This window comes from Polyergus mexicanus, unplaced genomic scaffold (assembly GCF_030449975.1).
Source record: "Polyergus mexicanus isolate NDT 795.1 unplaced genomic scaffold, iyPolMexi1.0 SCAF_8, whole genome shotgun sequence".
In the NCBI taxonomy this organism is placed as follows: Eukaryota; Metazoa; Arthropoda; class Insecta; order Hymenoptera; family Formicidae; genus Polyergus; species Polyergus mexicanus.
Genome location: NW_027223328.1, coordinates 1,825,423 through 1,845,348, shown reverse-complemented (window position 1 = coordinate 1,845,348; position 19,926 = coordinate 1,825,423). Strand labels below are relative to the sequence as shown.

Below are 19,926 nucleotides of genomic sequence, written 5' to 3'. Positions count from 1 at the left end.
TTCAGAAGTGAATTAAATGACATTAGGGACTTATGTGTATATACAATATATGCATTAATTAACGACATTACTGATATCCTCTAATTGTATTAGAGATTCGGAGAGAGCTAACTTAGGCATGCGGTGCTTATAAAAATCCTTTCTAATTTCTCTTTCATTTCTATTTTATTATCATATAGTCCAATATATGAGATCAGATGGCGTATATTTTGAATTAAAAATTCGCTCTCTATTATATTTACATTTATTCAAATTTGCGTTACTAATTCTTCTGACCATCGAAGCAAGAAGTTTCTCTTAGATTATTTTATAATTTCTTTTTGACATTCTTTGTGACATAGCGCATTTCGATTTTACTTTCTTGCTTATTTACTTCTTATATTTAAAATTTTTCTTTATTATATATAAATGTTTTAATTAAAATCCTAATTTAAAATTCAACTGGTTTAATAACTTATAAATTTCTTATTGTATATCCACTGTATTTTAATTTGTCATATAATCTCCATTTTAGTAAATGATGAATTTGTTAAAATTTTGATTCGCGATTGTTCCCTAGTACTAGATATGTCATTAAAACTCAGTTATTTTTTAAAATATGATTATAAATTAATAAAATGGAAAATCTAAGATGTCTATGAGAGTAAATATATTAGATCTACACGAGTATCTATCGTAAATTGCCATTACTACAATAGAGAGTATTGTTTAATATAAGCGTAATAAAAAAAAGAAGAGAAATCGATTTCGTAATATAGGGGTTGAACGGAAAATTTTTATATAAATATCAAGCAATTGATTGTATGTGCCTAGCGCATTATATTGAAGGTATTGATCCGGGATAATGTCGTCTCGCTTTTCCCGAGGGCCACATTTTGAAATGCGGTTTCATCAGTTTCTCTGTTCTATGATTTAGTACTGCGGTCTTCCCGGAATTGCACGTAACGGAATAAAAGAAAACGTAAAGTGCAAATAAAAGCTACAATAGCGAAGAGATGATATGTGAATATTCAGATGTCTCTTGCGGGATGTTCTTTGCGAGTCTCGCTGTTTAAAGTAATGTTATACGTTGCACAAAGGTGTATATCCCCTTTGTTGCAATGTCAATGCGCGAGAAATTTAATCTAGGCGTCGTTGTAACCAAATATATCAAACCTGAAAGGCACTGCTTTTTCTTGGTACTTTCTTATTCATTATACTAATTGTTATTATTATGTATGTAATTCTTATACTGTAATTTTATTAATATAGAGAATTTTTTTTTTTTTTTTTTTTTAAGAATAATATTTAATTGTAAATTTTTTTCTTATATATTTTTTGCAGATTAATTTTATAATATATCCTGAAATGTATAATATAATTCTAATTTACTGAAAAAAATTATTTTAAATTTTGGTAAATTTATAATTGATAAGAAAAATCACATCGAATTCTTGCTATATAACTTATTATCGAGCATGCACGATTCTCCCTAAAGATTTAACATCTACTTCTCGAAGTCTTTTACAACCTTAGAGGGTTTCGAAACTCACATAAACTTAGAAATCCCCTTCACATTACTCCCTAAGGCAATCCTAATTTTTACAACGTCAGATTTTTATGACCCGCGGGTCGCCCGAGATCGCAGTTTCGCACGTACGAACAATTTCGATGGTTTTTTTACACAGTTCAAGGTAAACAGCATCTTTGTAAAACATATCAAATGCTGTATTAAAAAAAAACTAGACGCACAAATAGGTTTTATGTGTTACGTTTTGAAGATAGTAATTCATAATTAAAAGTAATCTTTTATTTGATCAAAAGCTGAAAGCTTCTCTCATTTACTGCAAACGAACAGTAATATTATGACTTTCTTAAAATGGAAAAATGGAAATGGAAAAAGATACAATAGCGAATTTATTTGTGAAAATAAATGTGCTCCATATAAATTTGTCGGACTACCACAGTATCAAACGTGCACGGCAAGTCGAAAAACTACTGTAAAGGTTATCCGCACAGGGAGGTCACGATGTGAAGAATGAGAATAAAAAAAAAGACGAACTGCAGAACAAAGTTTTATTTTTCGGTGAAATACATGTGTGGCTGTTATGAAGGGTTGAGATAAAGTGTTCGAAATCGAGTTGATTCACATATATACAATATATATCAAATGTCATTTTATTCTAGCAATAAGATAAAATGTATGTATAGAAAAAATAAAAACAGATATAATTTTGAATTCAGAAGAATTCTAGAATAATTGAAATATTATATTGCGCTTCGAACGAAACTACAAATATATTACGTACAGATATTTTGCAATACAAAAATATTAATGATATCAAGTATATTAATTTTGTAAAATATTTTAATATAATATGAAACATGAAATTACAATTGCCATTTTAAGGATAACAAAAACATTTCTACGTATTATGTGATTTTCATATTAAAAATTTATTAAAATGTCCAAAAAGAATTATCCCGAACAAATTATCGAAATTTCTTTCGTCAAAAAATTGCGCTGTCATCTCTCACGCGGGCGTATATTGTCTGTTAAATCTAGCTTTCGCGCCGAAGAATTATTGGTTAAATAGTTTACTTTTGATTAATTTATGGAAAAATTGCAAGAAAGCACATAAAGGAATTAAAAGAGATTGTTTTACTATATTTTATTGCTTATGTTATTAATTTTTATATCAGAAAGCATATAAAGGCGCGGAAATATGTATTTTCTGTCATATACATTTGGTACTATTACATAGCTAAAACATTGCGCGAAATAAAAATGAAAAAGTAAAATTATTAGCAATATTTCTTTATCAATGACAATATACACAAAAAAAAAAGAGTATAAAGATGTTGAATTTGATAATTAAATCAGGATTTGGTTATAGTACATAGCAAGATAATACTGATAATAGCGTTCACCTCGTTCTAAAGGGGTTACCGATTTTCCAAGAACGTATCTCGTCCCTACAGCTGGAAAACACGTTCATCCTTTACGCCGGCGAGCTCGCGCTCGTTTTGTATCCTTCCGCTTGCTGCCAGGATGAAACCCTGGGCCTCCCGTATCTCCCGAGAAATAAGTACCATGGATAAGCTTAAAAATGGTGAATTTCCCGAGAATATCCCTGCCACAACGTGCAGCCCATCTATCCCATGTTCACGTAGCTGTTCGCGCTTATGTATATCATGCACGTCTTCCAAGATACCTGCGGAACATTGAGGCTGTACGATGATTTGTAATAGCGAGGGATTGATATGTGTACGCGCCTTTCGTATAAAGCAAGCCATTCTTTATTAAGAACAGCAATGTATTCAGTAATCAATTTCAGGAAGTAGTCAACTATAATGAAATATACGCGAAAGAGATACGCAAGCATGTTTTCATATTTTTTATTATTTTAATTTTAAAAATAGCGTACACACTTAATTATCGAGACGATTTATATCGTGAAATAATCACGCGCGAGAAAATCTGAAGAAATAAAAATTAATACATTTGAAGAATTAGAGAAAGTATCTTTATGTCATTTATATACTTAAAACACACACACACACAAACAAATGACATTGGTGACTCTCTTTACGAGCGAGAGAAAGCGCGCTCGCGACATCCGCGCGTTTAATGTATAACCGCCCAATTAGCACTAATTAAGGACGCCGTTGCGTTGGCGGCTGTGCGTCGGAACGACTCCTAGCGAAAATTTGTTTGCGCGAGGCGGCAGAGCATGATAATCCCCCCTTGGCACTTACAGAGATGCAACGTGCTAAAGTGAAAGAATAACGGAGTACCTAAATATTTAACCGCATTAATCGCGACATGAATAATTTATGCGCTTGCACGATTGCACGGGTAACGCGACGAATGGTACAAAGGTAAGTGGGGTGTTGCCGGACCTCCTTCCATCGATGGTCCACGAGAGATCAAGCGTGCGTTCAGAAGCGAGATGGATCGATGGAGAAAAGAGTGAGGAGGAAAGAGAGAATAGTGGCAAACTGGATAGTGGTCAAAGGTTCAACTGGACGACGACTATAAAAGCTTGATTAATTAGCCATGCCGTGCAGACGAAGCTTCGTGACGTTACTCCGTCCAAGCGTTACGACCGAATGCTGCTATGCTGTCGGCATTCCCTCTTTTCGTAATTCTTTAACTCTCTCTCTCTCTCTGTCTCTCTCTCTCTCTCTCTCTCTCTCTGCGCTACCAAGAATTCAACGAGAACAAAGAGCTCAAATCACCGAAAACGACACTCGATCGCCAAGAAATCGAAAAGAATTGGGTCAGTTAAACATTCGAGAGCGACAATCATTAATGTCATTTGGTGATATTGAGACAGAAAATAGATGATGTGTAATATACATTTATGCCACAAAAACTGTGCATTGTTCTTTTTTATTTTATGTTTTGTATAGCAATCGCAATTTTAATACTTTTTTATTGAAAAAGTTTGATTAAAAAATTATTTTAAACTACTAAAATTCTCTCCTAACAGCTTTATGCTGTCATTCCAATCGATCGAATTAATCTTCGAAAAGTGAATGGGATATTAAAATGGGAAGATGCCTTATGTAAATGTTTGGTAAGCGCGCGGAGAAATACTGTCTGTCCACAGGGACCAACACGGCAAATTAAGATTCACGCGTCTACCGACTTCGCACCAACCGACACACGGATCGATATTTTCACCCATGAATACACCTTTGCATTCTGGTTTGCCACATCAGATGAAGAGGATTCTCTCTTGCTCTCTTCTCGATTTCTCCATATTTTTATTATTTTTTTCTGTCAGCTTGATAGATCGCGCTAAATTCAATCCAGTTGATGGCAGAGAAAACTACTTTAAATTAATCGCACTTATTACGGATTAATTGCATCTTGTCACGCATAGCGGATATTAACGCAGGTCTCCACAGGTAGTCGTGTATCTATGATTTATTCAGTTACGTGGCGGAACTTGACGGTTTCCATCACGGTGGAGTATCGGCCTTGTCAATCTGAGCTCCGCTTGTCGAACGCGATGCAATACGAGCTAGAGTTGTTACGTCGAGTTTGCACGATGAAAACTATTTACTATACAAACATATCAAGTATGCGTGTATGTATATTTCTATGTTTTATTCTTTTTCCTTAAAAATGAATAAATCGTGAATGTATGTATTATAAAAAAAAATTTATTATATGTATAAGATTGAAATTATATATATGCTTTACACTGGATAAATCTGGATGATCTATATGAGTTTAACTCACGCGTTGCAATGCTGCATGATAATCGATAATAATATGAATAAATAAAGTGAATTAGCATCCGAATCGGGATTTTTGTAATTTCGCGAAGCTGTATATTCTGGATCGACAAATCGAATAGTGCTGATGGCAAATCATTCTGAGAACTTTGAAATTTTTTAAGTCGGTTATGAAAATTGATGGCCATAGATTGCTGCTCGTGCGAAAATTCGTAACTTTATCCGTACCGATTTTTCTATACATAACGCGAAGACGTATGATTTCTACTAAAACTGGTACTTTCTTTCTATCTTCGAGCATTTTATAAGTCTATAAAATTTGAAGTCACACGAGGTTACGCGTAAAAATATTATACTAACTTTCAACTGTATGTGAAAATTTATATCTCTACACACAGATTCACGTGCGCGTGCATAGATAAATTTTAGAAAGATTTTATAATTTTACTCGTCTCTGTGTTTATCTATGTCAAAAGTTTCTCTTAAACCTATACTATTGTGCACCATTCATTTAATATTTAGTTTGAAATTCACGTGCGCGTTAGAAACGTTACAGATTACAGATATTAGAATATATATTAATTGTAGATCATTTTGTTCAATTACTTTGAGAAATAATCTCCTTTGTCATTATAAATATTTTAAATTAATGATTTAATTATTACAAAAGTAATTATTAAATATATCGATAATATATCGCAAATAGACATATACATTTTTATTTTAGCTAACTTTAAATATTTTTCAGTAAATTTAAGCGATAGTATTGTTTTAATATCCAAAATAAGATTATAAATTGAAGTAATTATATACAAATCATATGCCATCAAATATTTTTGAAAATTTCTAATTGTTAAACATTTTTAATCAACAGCTGTCACTTGGATATAACGAGTCATTAATTACAATAATCGTAGAAAGTTGTCGCATTTATTAAAAGCTAGATAGATTTTATATTATATATTATATCTTAAATAGAGAAATATTGAAATGATAGTGAATTATAAATTATTATTTTATTAAAATATTTATATACATAGATGACACATAGACGATACGCAAGTTTTTTTCAATGACGCTTGGATACAAGAATGTAAAACATAGTGACGCGTCCTTGTTTACAAATGTGATGGTATGCTAGTAACGTATTGAGAAGGGGAATAAGTCAAGGACCGATGCTCAGAGAAACGAAAAGACTGTTATTACTTAATCGGCATTCGTACGTGAAGGTGTATATGTTGTTTATCGATAAAATTCTTCTGTCTTGGCAGCCTTCGATAGTAATTCCATCCATTCTTCTCGTATAAAACTCATTTTCCTTACAAGCACTAAAATAATTATTACAAAAATATATATCTTGTGCGACGCATGCTTTGAAAATTTTTGCCGATTTAGATATAAGATTATTTTCGAGTTGAGAAAAAGCGAACAATAATATATAAATCGTAAGATCGACTGATTTAAGTGACGAAAAACTGTGATACGTTTTGTTAGTAATTAATTAAAACAATTTAACTCATAGAATATTCCGTGTGACTATTTCACGGCGCGTTAAATATTTTATATTGGTATGATTTTATTATATGATTTATGTTCGACCTTCGTCTTCTGTGGCGTATAACGTGCTATTGTTTACATGTGGTTGCCTTGATACCTTGTTGTCATTCGCGCGGCGAGACTCAAGTAGGAAGGTAGTGATACGAATCACTCCGCGTTGTCATTATCTTTCGGAGCGCGATATCTATCATTTCTTAAGATTATTACAATTAATGATGAACGATATAAATGTGTTGTTCTCTCTCGTAAACGTATCAAGGATAATTATCGGCTGTTCATCTAGATAGTTATTTCATTTCATTTAGGTAGATATTTCATTTCATTTAAGATAGAAATGGAAGCAATAGAGAAACAATTATAAATTATTGTCTTATTTCAATATTTGAGATAATAATTATTTCTTTAATGTTTGATTTTGAACATACATTGCATCGCGTTTTGAACTCTTTCTTCCGATATAAATATAATTTACAATTATCGAATCGAGAGTACGGAATAATACACTCGATCGAACAATTGAAGTAACAGAAGATCGTGATATACATTAATCATTAATTAATAATATATATTTATTTCTTGGTATTTTGAATTATATCACGCGTACAATTGTGAATTTCGATATTTGCGGACGGTTCATCGTATCTTAGCAAGTCATTAATTTGGCTTGTTTGATATTGCGCGGTATCAGATTCATATTGTCAATATTATTTTAATATTTTTTGGTTATTAACAAAACATCATTGGTACAGAACGGATCGTCTTCGATCGAGTAGCTTCGCGATCTTTTTAATTAATAAATACAGTCGTTATTAACCCCATATTTATCAACCGCGTACCACATAAATTTGATGTTTATACATCGTCGTAATTTGTCAAAATACGCATTTCACGAGATTTATTCGTTGTTCTCCCGTTGCGATATACATAATAAAGTACGCGTCGTGTGTGATTAACGTCGGAAGTAGGTACTGTGCAAAATATCGCGTGATCATCGTATTCTGCTAATTAGTACGCGTTTGATTATAATCAAATCATATTTTCGTGAGTGAGTGCCACAAAGAAACAATAAAAAAAAAAACATGAGAGGAGGAGGTCCAGGATGACATCGGCGACAGCGATGCAATCATGGGTAAGCATTTATTACTTCTTTAATATATATATAATATTTATTAATGTATTATATATTGTATAAAATATTGTATAATATTTCAATATATATATATATATATATATATATATATATGAATATATATATATGTATGTCTGAAATTTATTCAGATTATAATAAGAATTAAATTTTTATCCATAAATTTATGTGGAAAGAATTTTAAATTAGAAGTTTTTTAGAGAATTCGTTTTTAAATAAATATTACAGTCAAATAAGAGAGAAATTCAATGTGGACAATAATTATATACTTTCCAATATAAAAATTAATTATTTTATACATTATAATTATAATTATAATTTAAATATATATATTTGTATTTTACAAATTATCGCAATTTGTATGTCAACTCTCTGCTGTTACGCATTGTATCGAGTGTTGAATTATTTTTCATGTTAATCATATGAATTAAAATATGAATTTATGTGAGGTTAATGGGAGGAAAATTATATCTATTATATGTAAGATATATATAAATATAAATATATATATATATATATAATAAAAAATATCGCACCCATAAAAGAGAAAGAGAATATTAAAAATCTTTTCCTGACATTCATATTTCACAGCATCTAAACGAATTTATAACGTAATTAAACAGAATGTGCCATCAGTTTGTAAAAAACTATAGAAACTTGCTCACCGAGTCATAGATTTAGTCATTGAATTTCGAAAAGAAGGAAATTTAGTTCGGTCATTGTGCACTACGAAAAACTAAGAGTAAGTAGTTATATAACGAAGATGGCGCGTGGCCCTTCCTAAAAGTTTATAACTTTATTATGGATATTCCGAGGAGCGCGGAAAGAATTCCCCGATGCGAAAGTTTGACAACTTCCCGCGCTCTTGGCGCGTATTTCAACTTTCTCCTCTTGACTTTCCGTCCGCAACAAAGTCCGTGCCTCTTTATTTTCTTCTTGGTTTCTATCTTTCTCACACTTTCTTTCCACCTTTATTTTTCCGATTCTTTTCTGGAGATATAACGATAAAAATATCAGTGTGTACGGAGGGGAGGGAGAAACTATACCCGAAAGAGATCTTGATTTCCTGTCGCGGTTGAAAATTGCATGACCGCGTCCGCGTTCGTATACATGTCGGATCTCGAGTGTAAATTGAACGAGCAAAGTTTCGCACGATCCCTGTTTGCGACCAATTAATCCTTACGAGGAGAAGGAAATAGTGCAAGATACGACAAACACGACACCGAATGTGGCACTCTTTGCTGAAGTTGCAGGAGATCAATATTCCTAATCCTTATCTTCCAGAAAAGTCCATTTCGCGAAATTAAAGGAAGAAGTTGGCAAAACAAATCTATGTAATTAAAATCCATGTGCTGTTAAAGTTGCAAATCAAAAATTCCAAGAAAACTGAAGAAAAGTTAAACTAATCAGAAAATTAAAAAAATTAACATTATTAAATAAATGGATGGACGTGTATGTGGGCGCGCCGAAATTTTTATACAACTTTTATGTTTATCTTTATAAATCTAAATATATTTTAAATTCTATACGGAATTCGACATTCCCTAATTTATGCTGAAGGTAAATGCTAGAATATTATGGAAATAATTTCGAGAAGGAAACCTTCGAAAAAAAGCGATTAGACAAACTGGTCAACCATGGGTCCCAATTTTCGGATGTTATTGGTAACATCGCTCGATATAGAGTCGGCCAGTATTCGTTCACAAAAAATATGGCTAGATCATCTGCAAATAAAAATTTATATGTAATTATATATTCTAATAAAAAAGCAGATAAAGAAAGAAAAAAATATAAATTAAAATATAAATATTTTAAACAAATAATTTCTATTAATACATTACACTTAAATTACTCATTTGTAATTATATAATAAAGTATTATAATATTGAAATATATGATTGGATAAAAGAAATCCAAAAACATTTTTAAATGATTTTGAAGATTAAATACGATAGAAAATGAATTTTTTTTATTTTATATCTATTTATACCTTATAGAAAGAGCTGGTGTAAATTTTGCTACTTATTGTTAATCTTAAATTTGAATATATTGTATCAATATATTGTTTGACAATGAGATGGCTTAATGTGTCTTTATCTTTAATCATATAATTTTATTAAATGGGAAAACTGGCAAATAAGAGCCAAGGCTATTGATCCGTGAAATTTATTATTGTAAACTTTTATAATAAATGTGTATTTTAAGAATGTTCTGGACTGTTTTTTGATCCATCTTCAGCATAGATATAAATATACATATAAAGTTTGGTATTTTAAAACTTGATATATACAGTATTTGTTGTTGCAGTCAAATTTTAAAATTAAATTTAAATTAGAATCGGTGGCTCTTATTTACTAGTTTTCCCACTTAATTGTTAGTACTCTGAGTTTATTATATAATTTTATACTAAATAACATGCATCAGAAAGCATTGACGTAAATTTGTTTTAATAGATATAGAGAATTATAGAAAATATCCTTGAGCAATGTATTTTTCATTGTAGTTAGAAGTTGAATATACAAAGACTTGTATCCTAATGCATATAACATGAAGATGACGTGAAATGCTGTTTTGAAAGTATCTTAAACGTTTAAACAAACAATATGATTCTCAAGAAAACAAAATGGTTTTAAAATCTCTATTTTACAGTTATTTATACATATATAGATGTTTCGATTTATGTCGTTTCACACAGATAATTTACGAAATTATTACTAATTAAAATATGTATGAGATTATAAATTATAAATTTTTAATTAATTGTAAAATAAATTTACGATAAACAAATGCAATTTTCCTGCAATTGCTTCAAAAAACCTTTATCAATAATAATAAGACTTATACACATATATATATACACACACACAAAGCATATATATATATTAAATAAAATAAGCATAAATAAGCACAATTTGGTTATTAGAAAAAGTAATAACAGAGTGGGAAGTTATTTATATATGTACAATATATATATGTGAATCATTTATAATACACTTACTGAGTTCTTTATTGCCATCGAACAAATTATTCAAATAGACTTTTATATTTCCAACTGTCGGAAGGAAATGGAAGTGTTCTACAGTCCATGTATCATTTGCTATATGCCCTGTTAAATCAAATGTTCCTCTGATGTCTTCTAAACTTATATTAAAGTGTCCTGTTCATAAATTATAACAGAGTAATATAAATATATATATGATATTATAATATTTACATATATATACTAACAATTTAAAAAAATTATTAAGAAATTATTACTATTTATACATACATTTAAGTGGCCAATTTATAAACTGATAATAATTATTAATTTTATATTAAAGATATATATATATATAAATTTTATGCATTTATATATTTTGTTATAATCTAATGCAATTATTATATGATTATTTTGATTGGTTTATAATAAAATCATGATTATACAAATTTAAATAAAAAATAATAATTCTTCGTTAAATGTATAATAATTTGACATATAATTAATTCTTTGCCGTCACAAATACGTTTATTTTCGTACCTTTTCCACCCATTTTAAATCCACCTATTCTACCTTCTGCCTCACAATCACCTTCAATAAACAACTTCGGTACTTGTGTATCAATTTCCAAACGAAAAACATCATCGAGAAAATACGGTCTTACAGCCAAAAAATTAGTTATCTTTAAACCTTCAGTAATAGTATTTTTTATGTTTACATTTCCATGTACTTCGCCTCTATCAAATACAAGATTACTATTTTCGTAAAATAATGGATCCAAAGATGGGAAGTCAAATTGTGGAAGTCCTATTAAGATAAAATAACTAGCGTTAGTACCAATTTCTTGATATATAAAAATGGCTTAATCAGAAAACATTAAATCTCTTTGATTTTGAATAAATAAAATTGAATTTATATATATGTATATATATATATATATATATATATATATATATATATAAATTTACGGAAATTTAAATAATTTTATATGATTACAATTTTGATAAGCCTTATAAACATTTCTAATGATACATAATGCTTTACAATAATCGTGTTTGTATAAAATAATATATATTATAACTATTTTTTAAAAAGTATATTACATTTTAACTTTAACTAATTACATTTTTTTTTAATGTATAAGTTAAAATGATGTAACTAATTATTTTAAGAAGAATACCTTTAACAAATCGCGGCCATGCTTCTCGTATCGCAAGTTTTAAGCACTTGGAATAATCAGGAGAATTCCGTTTGCAGATGGTTACAGCTAAATAAAAATAGTGTTATAAAGATATATGAGTTACTTTAGACAGTAAAAACGATTCGAATATAATTAAAACAATAAGTATATATATTGTCAAATGTGCATGTAGCAAGCACAAATTAAAAATTTTTCTTTTTCTTTTTTATTATTATTAACCATAAATTAGTAAATGTTGTTGCGCCTGTAATCACATTTACGATATTTATGCAAGCACACAGGCACACATTAATCCGCGAGTGTTAATGTGTGTGTGTGTGATTTTCTTATTTAGAAAGATATAAAATTTAACAAATAACCTTTTTCAATACTAAGCAGGAGAGTAATTTTTATATATATTATTTCAGATATTTTATTGAATTCATTCGTAACATACATACAATTCCGACAATTTGTTAGAATTTCTCTCTCTCTGTTTTTTTGAGAGATAATATATGTGCTTCTTTTGTTTTTAATATCAATTTATGCAAATTTATATAGATTTTCTACAGAAACTCTTTCTAGAGATACACAAGCATTCATATATCAGTTTGCTGCGCTAATACACAATTAGTAAAATATAAAGGATTCTAACGAAAAAATTTTATTAAAAATAAAAGCATAAACGTAACTTACGGAGTTCTTCTTCCATGCATAATCCAAATGCTATAACACTGAACGTACTAAATACTTGAAGTATCATCTTACATACTTTTCTTGCGAATAGTTTAATGAGTTATAAACGCTAGCTTTATATAGTTTCTGCTCTCAAGGTTTCTTAGATGAAATTACATGTTAATTAATGCGCGCTGGATGCACGTAAATACTAAAAAAGTCAACCCTGAATAATAAAGATAAATCCTTTCATTGAAGTTAGTTAAGATAGTTCCTAACTCAATATAATCAAAGAAAGCATTTTATTTCCATAATTATTTAATAAGCCTGTGTATCATGTGTCCATTGACTGTTTCGAAAAAATTCTGAAAAAATATGCATGCTACTATATCTGAAGAAAAATCGATTTACTATTGATCAAGTAGTATAAAAAATTATAAGATTTGAATAAATAGCATATTGTGATGATATGATAACTTTTGATATAATAACTTTTAAATTTCAAAAAACTTTTTTAATTTTTACAATTTTTTGGTATACAAATTTGAAAATATCCTATACTTATAGTATATAATATATATATATATATATATATATATATATATATATATATATAAATTCTCTACAATATATAATATATAATATTCCTTTTTGTGTGAGATCAATTAGAAGTCTCTTTTTTTATTATTTGGCACAACTTCATTATTTACGATGTTGATATTATCAATTTCATGCGGAGTCCTATTTTTATATAATTAATATATGACTTTCATAGCAATATTTGCAAGATGGAAACCTTTGATAAGTAACGATTGCAAAAATTAGTGAACCATTGGTCCCACATATCGGTTGCTATTGGTATCAACGTTCGATATAACGATGGCTAGAATTTATTCACAAACATTTCAAGAAGATTATCTGCGAATAAAAAATTTATAATAATAATATTCCAAAAAAGTGGATAAAAATAATATAATATAATCGTAATACGATATAAATGTATAAGAAATGCAAATATATAAATTAATAGAAGTTCACAATCTCTTTATCTATTCTATGTGTAATGTTTTGTTGCTAAATGATGAAATATGTCTATTAGAAAAATAATCTTCTAAGGATTTTTCAAAAAAGGGAATATTGCAGAGAAATAAAATCTGTATCTTTATTTTAATTAATCTATTGTCTTTTTAAAGTAATGTTGAATCTAATGATTTAAATTATAATACGTGTGTGCCTTTTTTATGTTTTAGGCTTTATATTAAAGATTGAAATTGTATGAGATTTGATTAATTAGGACAAAGAAGTCTTTGTTTCTTTTGTTCTAATTGAAAATTGTTTACATATTAAAACATTAAATTAGATTAGCATTTTATTAAAATTATTTAATGTCGAAAGAATAAAATAAAAGAAAATAGAGCTACATTTGATAAAATTTGATACTTACTAAGTTCTGCATTGCCTTCAAAGAAATTTTCGAAATGGATTTTCAGCTTTTCAACTGTTGGAACTACTCGGAAATGTTCCAAATGAATGTATCATTTTCTGCGTGTCCTGTTACATAGCATGTTGCTGTAATGTTTTTTGCGGTTGCGTTAAAATGTCCTATCAAAAAATTATAATAATGAGATAACATAAGGATAGCATATTTTTAAATGATACAATAATAACAATTAAAAAATTATGAAAAAGTCATGTGTGTGTAATTAATTATTTAATGACTTGTAAAATAAATATTATAAATAAATTCTTAATGTTACGATATTTTATAATAATTATATATATAAGATAATGTCTAATTTTAATTATTTAAAAATATATAAATTAATATATTAAAATTATAATATCACTCTTTAAAATAAATTATATACCTTCAACAAATTGTGGCCATAATTCTTTTAGCTTGTTTTTTAAACAAGCTGAATAATTGGCTGAATTTCGCTTGCAGGGGTTTACAGCCTTATGGAAATAGAAATTAAGTAATAATAATAAATATAATATATATATGCGAGTTACTAAAGAATAAAGACAATTTTTGCAAATATTATTCAAAATTCAAAGCTACATATATTTAGAAGTATTTTTATATTATTAATTATGTATATGTTACAAAATTAATAAAGAAAGATTTTTATCGCACTTTTAACTATTGTGATAAATATATATTAAAATATAAAGAATCTGAAAAATAAAAGACTTACTAGGAAGCGTAATTTTATCCGCTGCGCACAATACAGACGTTGCAATGTTGAAAGCAAAAAGCATAGAGAATATCATGTTGTTTATTTAAACTCTCTGTTAGGAGTAGTTCAATTAATTGTGAGTACATTTTTTTATATAGTTTCCGTTTCCAAGGTCTCATTAATATTACTGACTTTGAAGCCGCGCGTATCATTAACATTGATACTCAAGAATCAACTTTTTGCTTAATTTTCTTTTATGCAATGTATGAACTGTGACAGAATTTTATCGATTATTTCATATCCCGTTTAATATAAAAATATGTTCACATATGTATATAGTAATTTACAAATTAGTAAAAATAATTTTATTTTTGTTTATAAGAAAAGAGATAAACCATAAATCGAATTTATGTCTAGAAGCAATAAAGAAATACAATTAATTTTTTGCGGAACTTATACAATTTTTTTCCTAGAATTCAATTTTACACTAATTTTAGAAGACTAAAAGAGAGAATTATTAAAAGAGAGAAAAGGCAATTTTCTTTTATTGTTTATAATACTATGTTATGTTATTTTTATTAAATTAAATTTTTAAATGGAAATTAAAAAGTAAAAATTACTAATTATAATAGAAATTATTTTCATCATAGATTGTATTGTTTTTTTTTATTGTGATATAAAAAGATATTAACGAAGACAAATGAAAGAAAGATACCATTGTTTTAAAATTATTATATTATATTTGTTATTTATTTCTATACAAAGATGCGTTAGTCGATAATAAAATTCAAATTATAAGATTTGAGAGATTTTATATAACTTGTTAAAAGTTAAGCTAGACCCTTGCATTATTATAGATCCTTTATAATACAGCAGTTTCATTAATTTTGAAAAATATTATGATGTAAAATTTCTATCATAGATACTTTTTACAATATAACATTTTTTTTCTATTATAATTAAAACTACTTATTTATAAAATATTTTTCTTTTTTAAATTTGTAAACATATTTATAATATATCGTAATATATATTGTATTATAAAAAATATCAAATTTTTAAAAATAGTATATTAAAAAACAAGCTGTTAGACATTTGATATTATTTCTATATATAATTATTGATGTAAGAATACCTTATTGCTAAAATTAAGAATTTAAGCACAAACATAATATACACATCAAAATTTGTAATATTTAGAAATAAGATATTTTTGCATAATAAATTTTTAATTTTAGTGTTTAGAATGTTAAATATATTTTCAATTCTATATTAAATCTGACATTTCTTAATTTGTAATAAACGTATGAATTTTATGAGAATACTTTTGAGAATGAAACTTTAGAAAAAAAACGGTTGTCTATATTAACCAAGAACGGATCTATTACTTCAAATATTGTTGGCGCAAGCTCTCGATAAATTGGTGGCCAGTACTCGTTTATAAAATCTTCAAGAATATCATCTGCAAATAGAAACTTAATAACACAATGTATTTTAACAAAAGCAAATCAAAATAAAATCATAATATAGATATCTATACAAAGTAAGCAAATACATATAAATTAATTAGAGTTTATTCTTATTATAAATTTCTAAATTGGAATTTTTATTAATTTGTTGTGAATATATGTGAAGACGTCTTCAATGCGTCTTAAGATATTTAAAAATATCTGAAGAAAAATACCATCTTTAGAAAAAGAAGTTTTTATTACTTTTTTATTTTTTAATTATTATTGATATTTCCATTATTTAAAAATGCCTTACAATATATATTTAACTATAAATATGCATGTAAGATTATGAATCAATTTTTAATTAATTGTAAAAAACCAAATAATGCTATTTTCGTAAAATTGTTATAGACATATTATTATAATAATAATTATATATTTGAATATTAGATCAAAGCATTTTCACTCAAATAATTTAAAATATACTAAAAAGAGTGTAAAAGAATAGAAAAATATACTTAATTTAATTTAATGCTTACTAAGCTCTTTACTGCCATCAAAGAAATCACTGAGATGAAACTTTATTCTTTCAACTGTCATAATTATTCGGTGATGTTGCACAGTCCATGTATCATTTTTTACGTATCCTATTATATCATGTGTTACTCTGTTTTCGTGCATTGTTATATTGAGATTTCCTGTTATACAGATTGTAAAGAAAAGTATAATATAAATCAAATTATAATATTTTCTAATAAAAAGTAACAATAGTCACTATAAAATGTAACAATCAAAAAGTTATAAAGAAATATAATTGTTTATTTAAAATTAATACACTATTATAATAAATTTTTGCAGCTATCACAATTACCTTAATTGCTCCAAAATAAAATTATAAAAATCAAAAGTTTATTAATATTCCGTCAATCAATGTAATTTGATTAGTTTTTTGTCATTATAAATGAGTATAATCACCACCCGCTTTTCTGTTCTTTATTGTATTTTACGTAAATTATATTGAGTTTCTTGTCATACCTGTGCCACGTGCTCGCATTCCGAATAGATTAGCTTGCCCGCTAACGTAAGAATGAATAAACATTTTTGGTGTTATTATGTCTATTTCTAAACGGAAAACATCATCCAAAAAGTGCGGTCTCACATCCAGAATACGGGTAAGTGCTAGACCAAAAACCGTGGCATTTACGTTTGCTTCTGCATTTATTCCGTTTTTATTAAATATAACTTTGCCGTCTTTATAAAGAATTGGATCCAAACGTGGAAAATCGAATTCTGGAAGTCCTATTAAGACGATTAAAGTATTAATATCAATCTTTTAATAATTAAAAATTATGCATATAAAAAAACCATAAATCTTTATTTGTTTTAATAAAAATCTAATTAATTTATAATTATTTATAAATATTTATTCACATTATTAGTTTTATAAATATTTCTAGTATTACAATATTCTATAACAATTGTATATATAAATTAATGTATAATTTTAACTCTTTAAAGAAATTTAAAAAATCTGAAATGGAAGCCAAATAGAGCAAAACGCAGATGTAATTGCATGTGTATGTATGTGTGTGGGTGCGCGCGCGTGTGTATGCGTGTGTATTGAAAATAATCACAAATAATTACATATTATAAATAAAATTTTATACGTATTAATCTTTAAAGTAATGTATAAATCAAAATAATAAAATTAATTACTTTAGAACAGATACTTTAGAACACAACCTTCAACAAATCGTGGCCATGCTTCTTTTACCGCTGCTTTTAAACAGGTCGAATAGTCAGTTGAATTCCGCTTGCAAGTGGTTACAGCTGGATAAAAAAGAGACAGAATAAAATAGTTGACAATAGAAATAAAAGAGTGAGTTTAGAATAAAATATTGTAATTCGGATATAATTAGAAAATAGACTAAATTTTTTAAGAAGAAAGTATTTGTATGTTACGCAATTATGTCGCGAATGCGAAATAAAGAATTCTTCTCATTTTCTGTTCTTTTTTACTATTTTGTTAAATATCGTTAAAATATAAAAAATTAAAAGAAATATAAAACTCACGAAGTATAAGTTCTTCTGCTCCACACAGTACAAATGTTACAATGCTGAATATACTAAGAGCGTAGAGTACCATGTTGTTTATGAAATATTTCTGTCAATAGTGTAACCACTTATTAACATTCGTCTTATATAGTTCTGCCTTACAAAGTTTTTCTGACAACACGGCATAATGATACATTAATAACGTGACATAAGATGACAAAAAAAATCAATGAATCAACACATTGGATAATGATGTGCTGATCCATTATTCCGATCAGATGAAACAAACTCATATTTATTCAAATGATTCTTTAAAAAAAACTACGTATAATGCATCTTTTTGTGAGAAATATTTTAAAATAATATTTATATAAAAATATGTTGCACGAATTTGTTAATATAAAAAGTTTTAAGAATTTGATATAAATAATGCGCTGTGCATATGATGTAATTTACACAAATTTTAACAATTTTTCAAATGCAACAATTAATTTGCTTAAGTTTAGTTTATACCATCTGCCACAGAACTTCCCGATAGACATACAATTATATATATCGAATAATTTAAAACCTGTTCTTTGCATAAATCTTGTGAAATAAAAAGTATGTAATGCATCGTACATAAAATTACATGAAATAATCTTTGTCAATACAGAAAGAAAACATAAAATGTAGCAAGAACGAAAAATACTTTCACGCTCCTCTCCTTCCTCCCCACTCTCACCTAAAAATATTATGGTATTATTGAGAATAATAAATCCCCGAGGATGAGCCGGAATTAATTGCACGGCCGATTGCAAGCAATTTACGGCACTGATTGCAGTCGAGATGAGAACTATCTTGGGAAAATCTTTCGATGGAAGAAAAGGAACGGCGCTGCTATCTTCTTCTCTTCCCCTTCCATTCCCTCTCTTTCTCTCTCTCCTTCTCTCGAACCTCGTCTCTTTTCTTCTTTGAAACGCGGATTTGAATCTACGTTTTACGGCGCAATTAATTCCCCAAGGAGAGTTGCATTTCTTGCTCCGTCGGGGCAAGGAAAGGGATTTGCGAACAGCAAGGTTCCTGCAGTCCCATAGGAACACCGTAACCAGACAGGGACAGAGCCAGCACGAGGGTGGAAATGATTGGAGCGAGAAAGTTGCAGGATGCGAAGGAAAATATCAGCGAGGAGATGGCAAAGCATTTCTACAGGCTAAATGATACGCGATGTCTTCACACCGGCATTATCGACGACCACTAAGCGCTTCGTTTTATCTCCATTACAATTGTGTAAAGTTAATGATTTAAGGATGTGTCTACGTAATTTATTTTTCTCTGCAGGATTTAAAAAAAAACGATAAATATAAATAATAAATTTCTTATCAGAACGGTTGAAAGAAATCTACGATGAAAAATAATAATGTCAGCGAATTGTTAATATTATTGAAAGAAAGTGCTTGCGTGCACATCATTGCATTTTATTTTAACAATAT

General features: G+C 28.0%; 2 protein-coding genes and 1 long non-coding RNA gene across 4 annotated transcripts; all 3 read right to left on the bottom strand.

The window, feature by feature from the left end:
* Positions 1–9,416: 9,416 nt before the first annotated feature.
* LOC138935497 (protein takeout-like) lies at positions 9,417–12,894 on the bottom strand. The gene is made up of 5 exons (XM_070300128.1): positions 12,790–12,894; positions 12,094–12,180; positions 11,454–11,720; positions 10,932–11,090; positions 9,417–9,657 (listed from the first exon to the last, which is right to left on the bottom strand). Exons 1-5 carry the CDS (start codon positions 12,854–12,856, stop codon positions 9,509–9,511), a joined length of 729 nt encoding a protein of 242 aa, XP_070156229.1. The 5' UTR covers positions 12,857–12,894; the 3' UTR covers positions 9,417–9,508.
* A 527-nt stretch (positions 12,895–13,421) lies between these two features.
* Positions 13,422–15,306, bottom strand: LOC138935816 (uncharacterized). The gene is made up of 4 exons (XR_011447294.1): positions 14,967–15,306; positions 14,637–14,724; positions 14,213–14,370; positions 13,422–13,686 (listed from the first exon to the last, which is right to left on the bottom strand). It is a non-coding gene; the product is annotated as an uncharacterized lncRNA (long non-coding RNA).
* Positions 15,307–15,933: 627 nt separating this feature from the next.
* On the bottom strand, positions 15,934–19,278 carry LOC138935426 (protein takeout-like). 2 transcript variants are annotated; one of them, XM_070299996.1, is made up of 6 exons: positions 19,179–19,274; positions 18,473–18,563; positions 18,143–18,229; positions 17,435–17,698; positions 16,939–17,097; positions 15,934–16,410 (listed from the first exon to the last, which is right to left on the bottom strand). In XM_070299996.1, the coding sequence occupies exons 2-6, from the start codon at positions 18,543–18,545 to the stop codon at positions 16,262–16,264; spliced, it is 732 nt and encodes a 243-aa protein (XP_070156097.1). In that variant the 5' UTR covers positions 18,546–18,563; positions 19,179–19,274; the 3' UTR covers positions 15,934–16,261. The 2 variants fall into 2 exon arrangements, with proteins under 2 accessions (XP_070156097.1, XP_070156096.1); XM_070299995.1 differs by having other exon boundaries at positions 15,935–16,410; positions 18,473–18,625; positions 19,179–19,278.
* Positions 19,279–19,926: the final 648 nt, after the last annotated feature.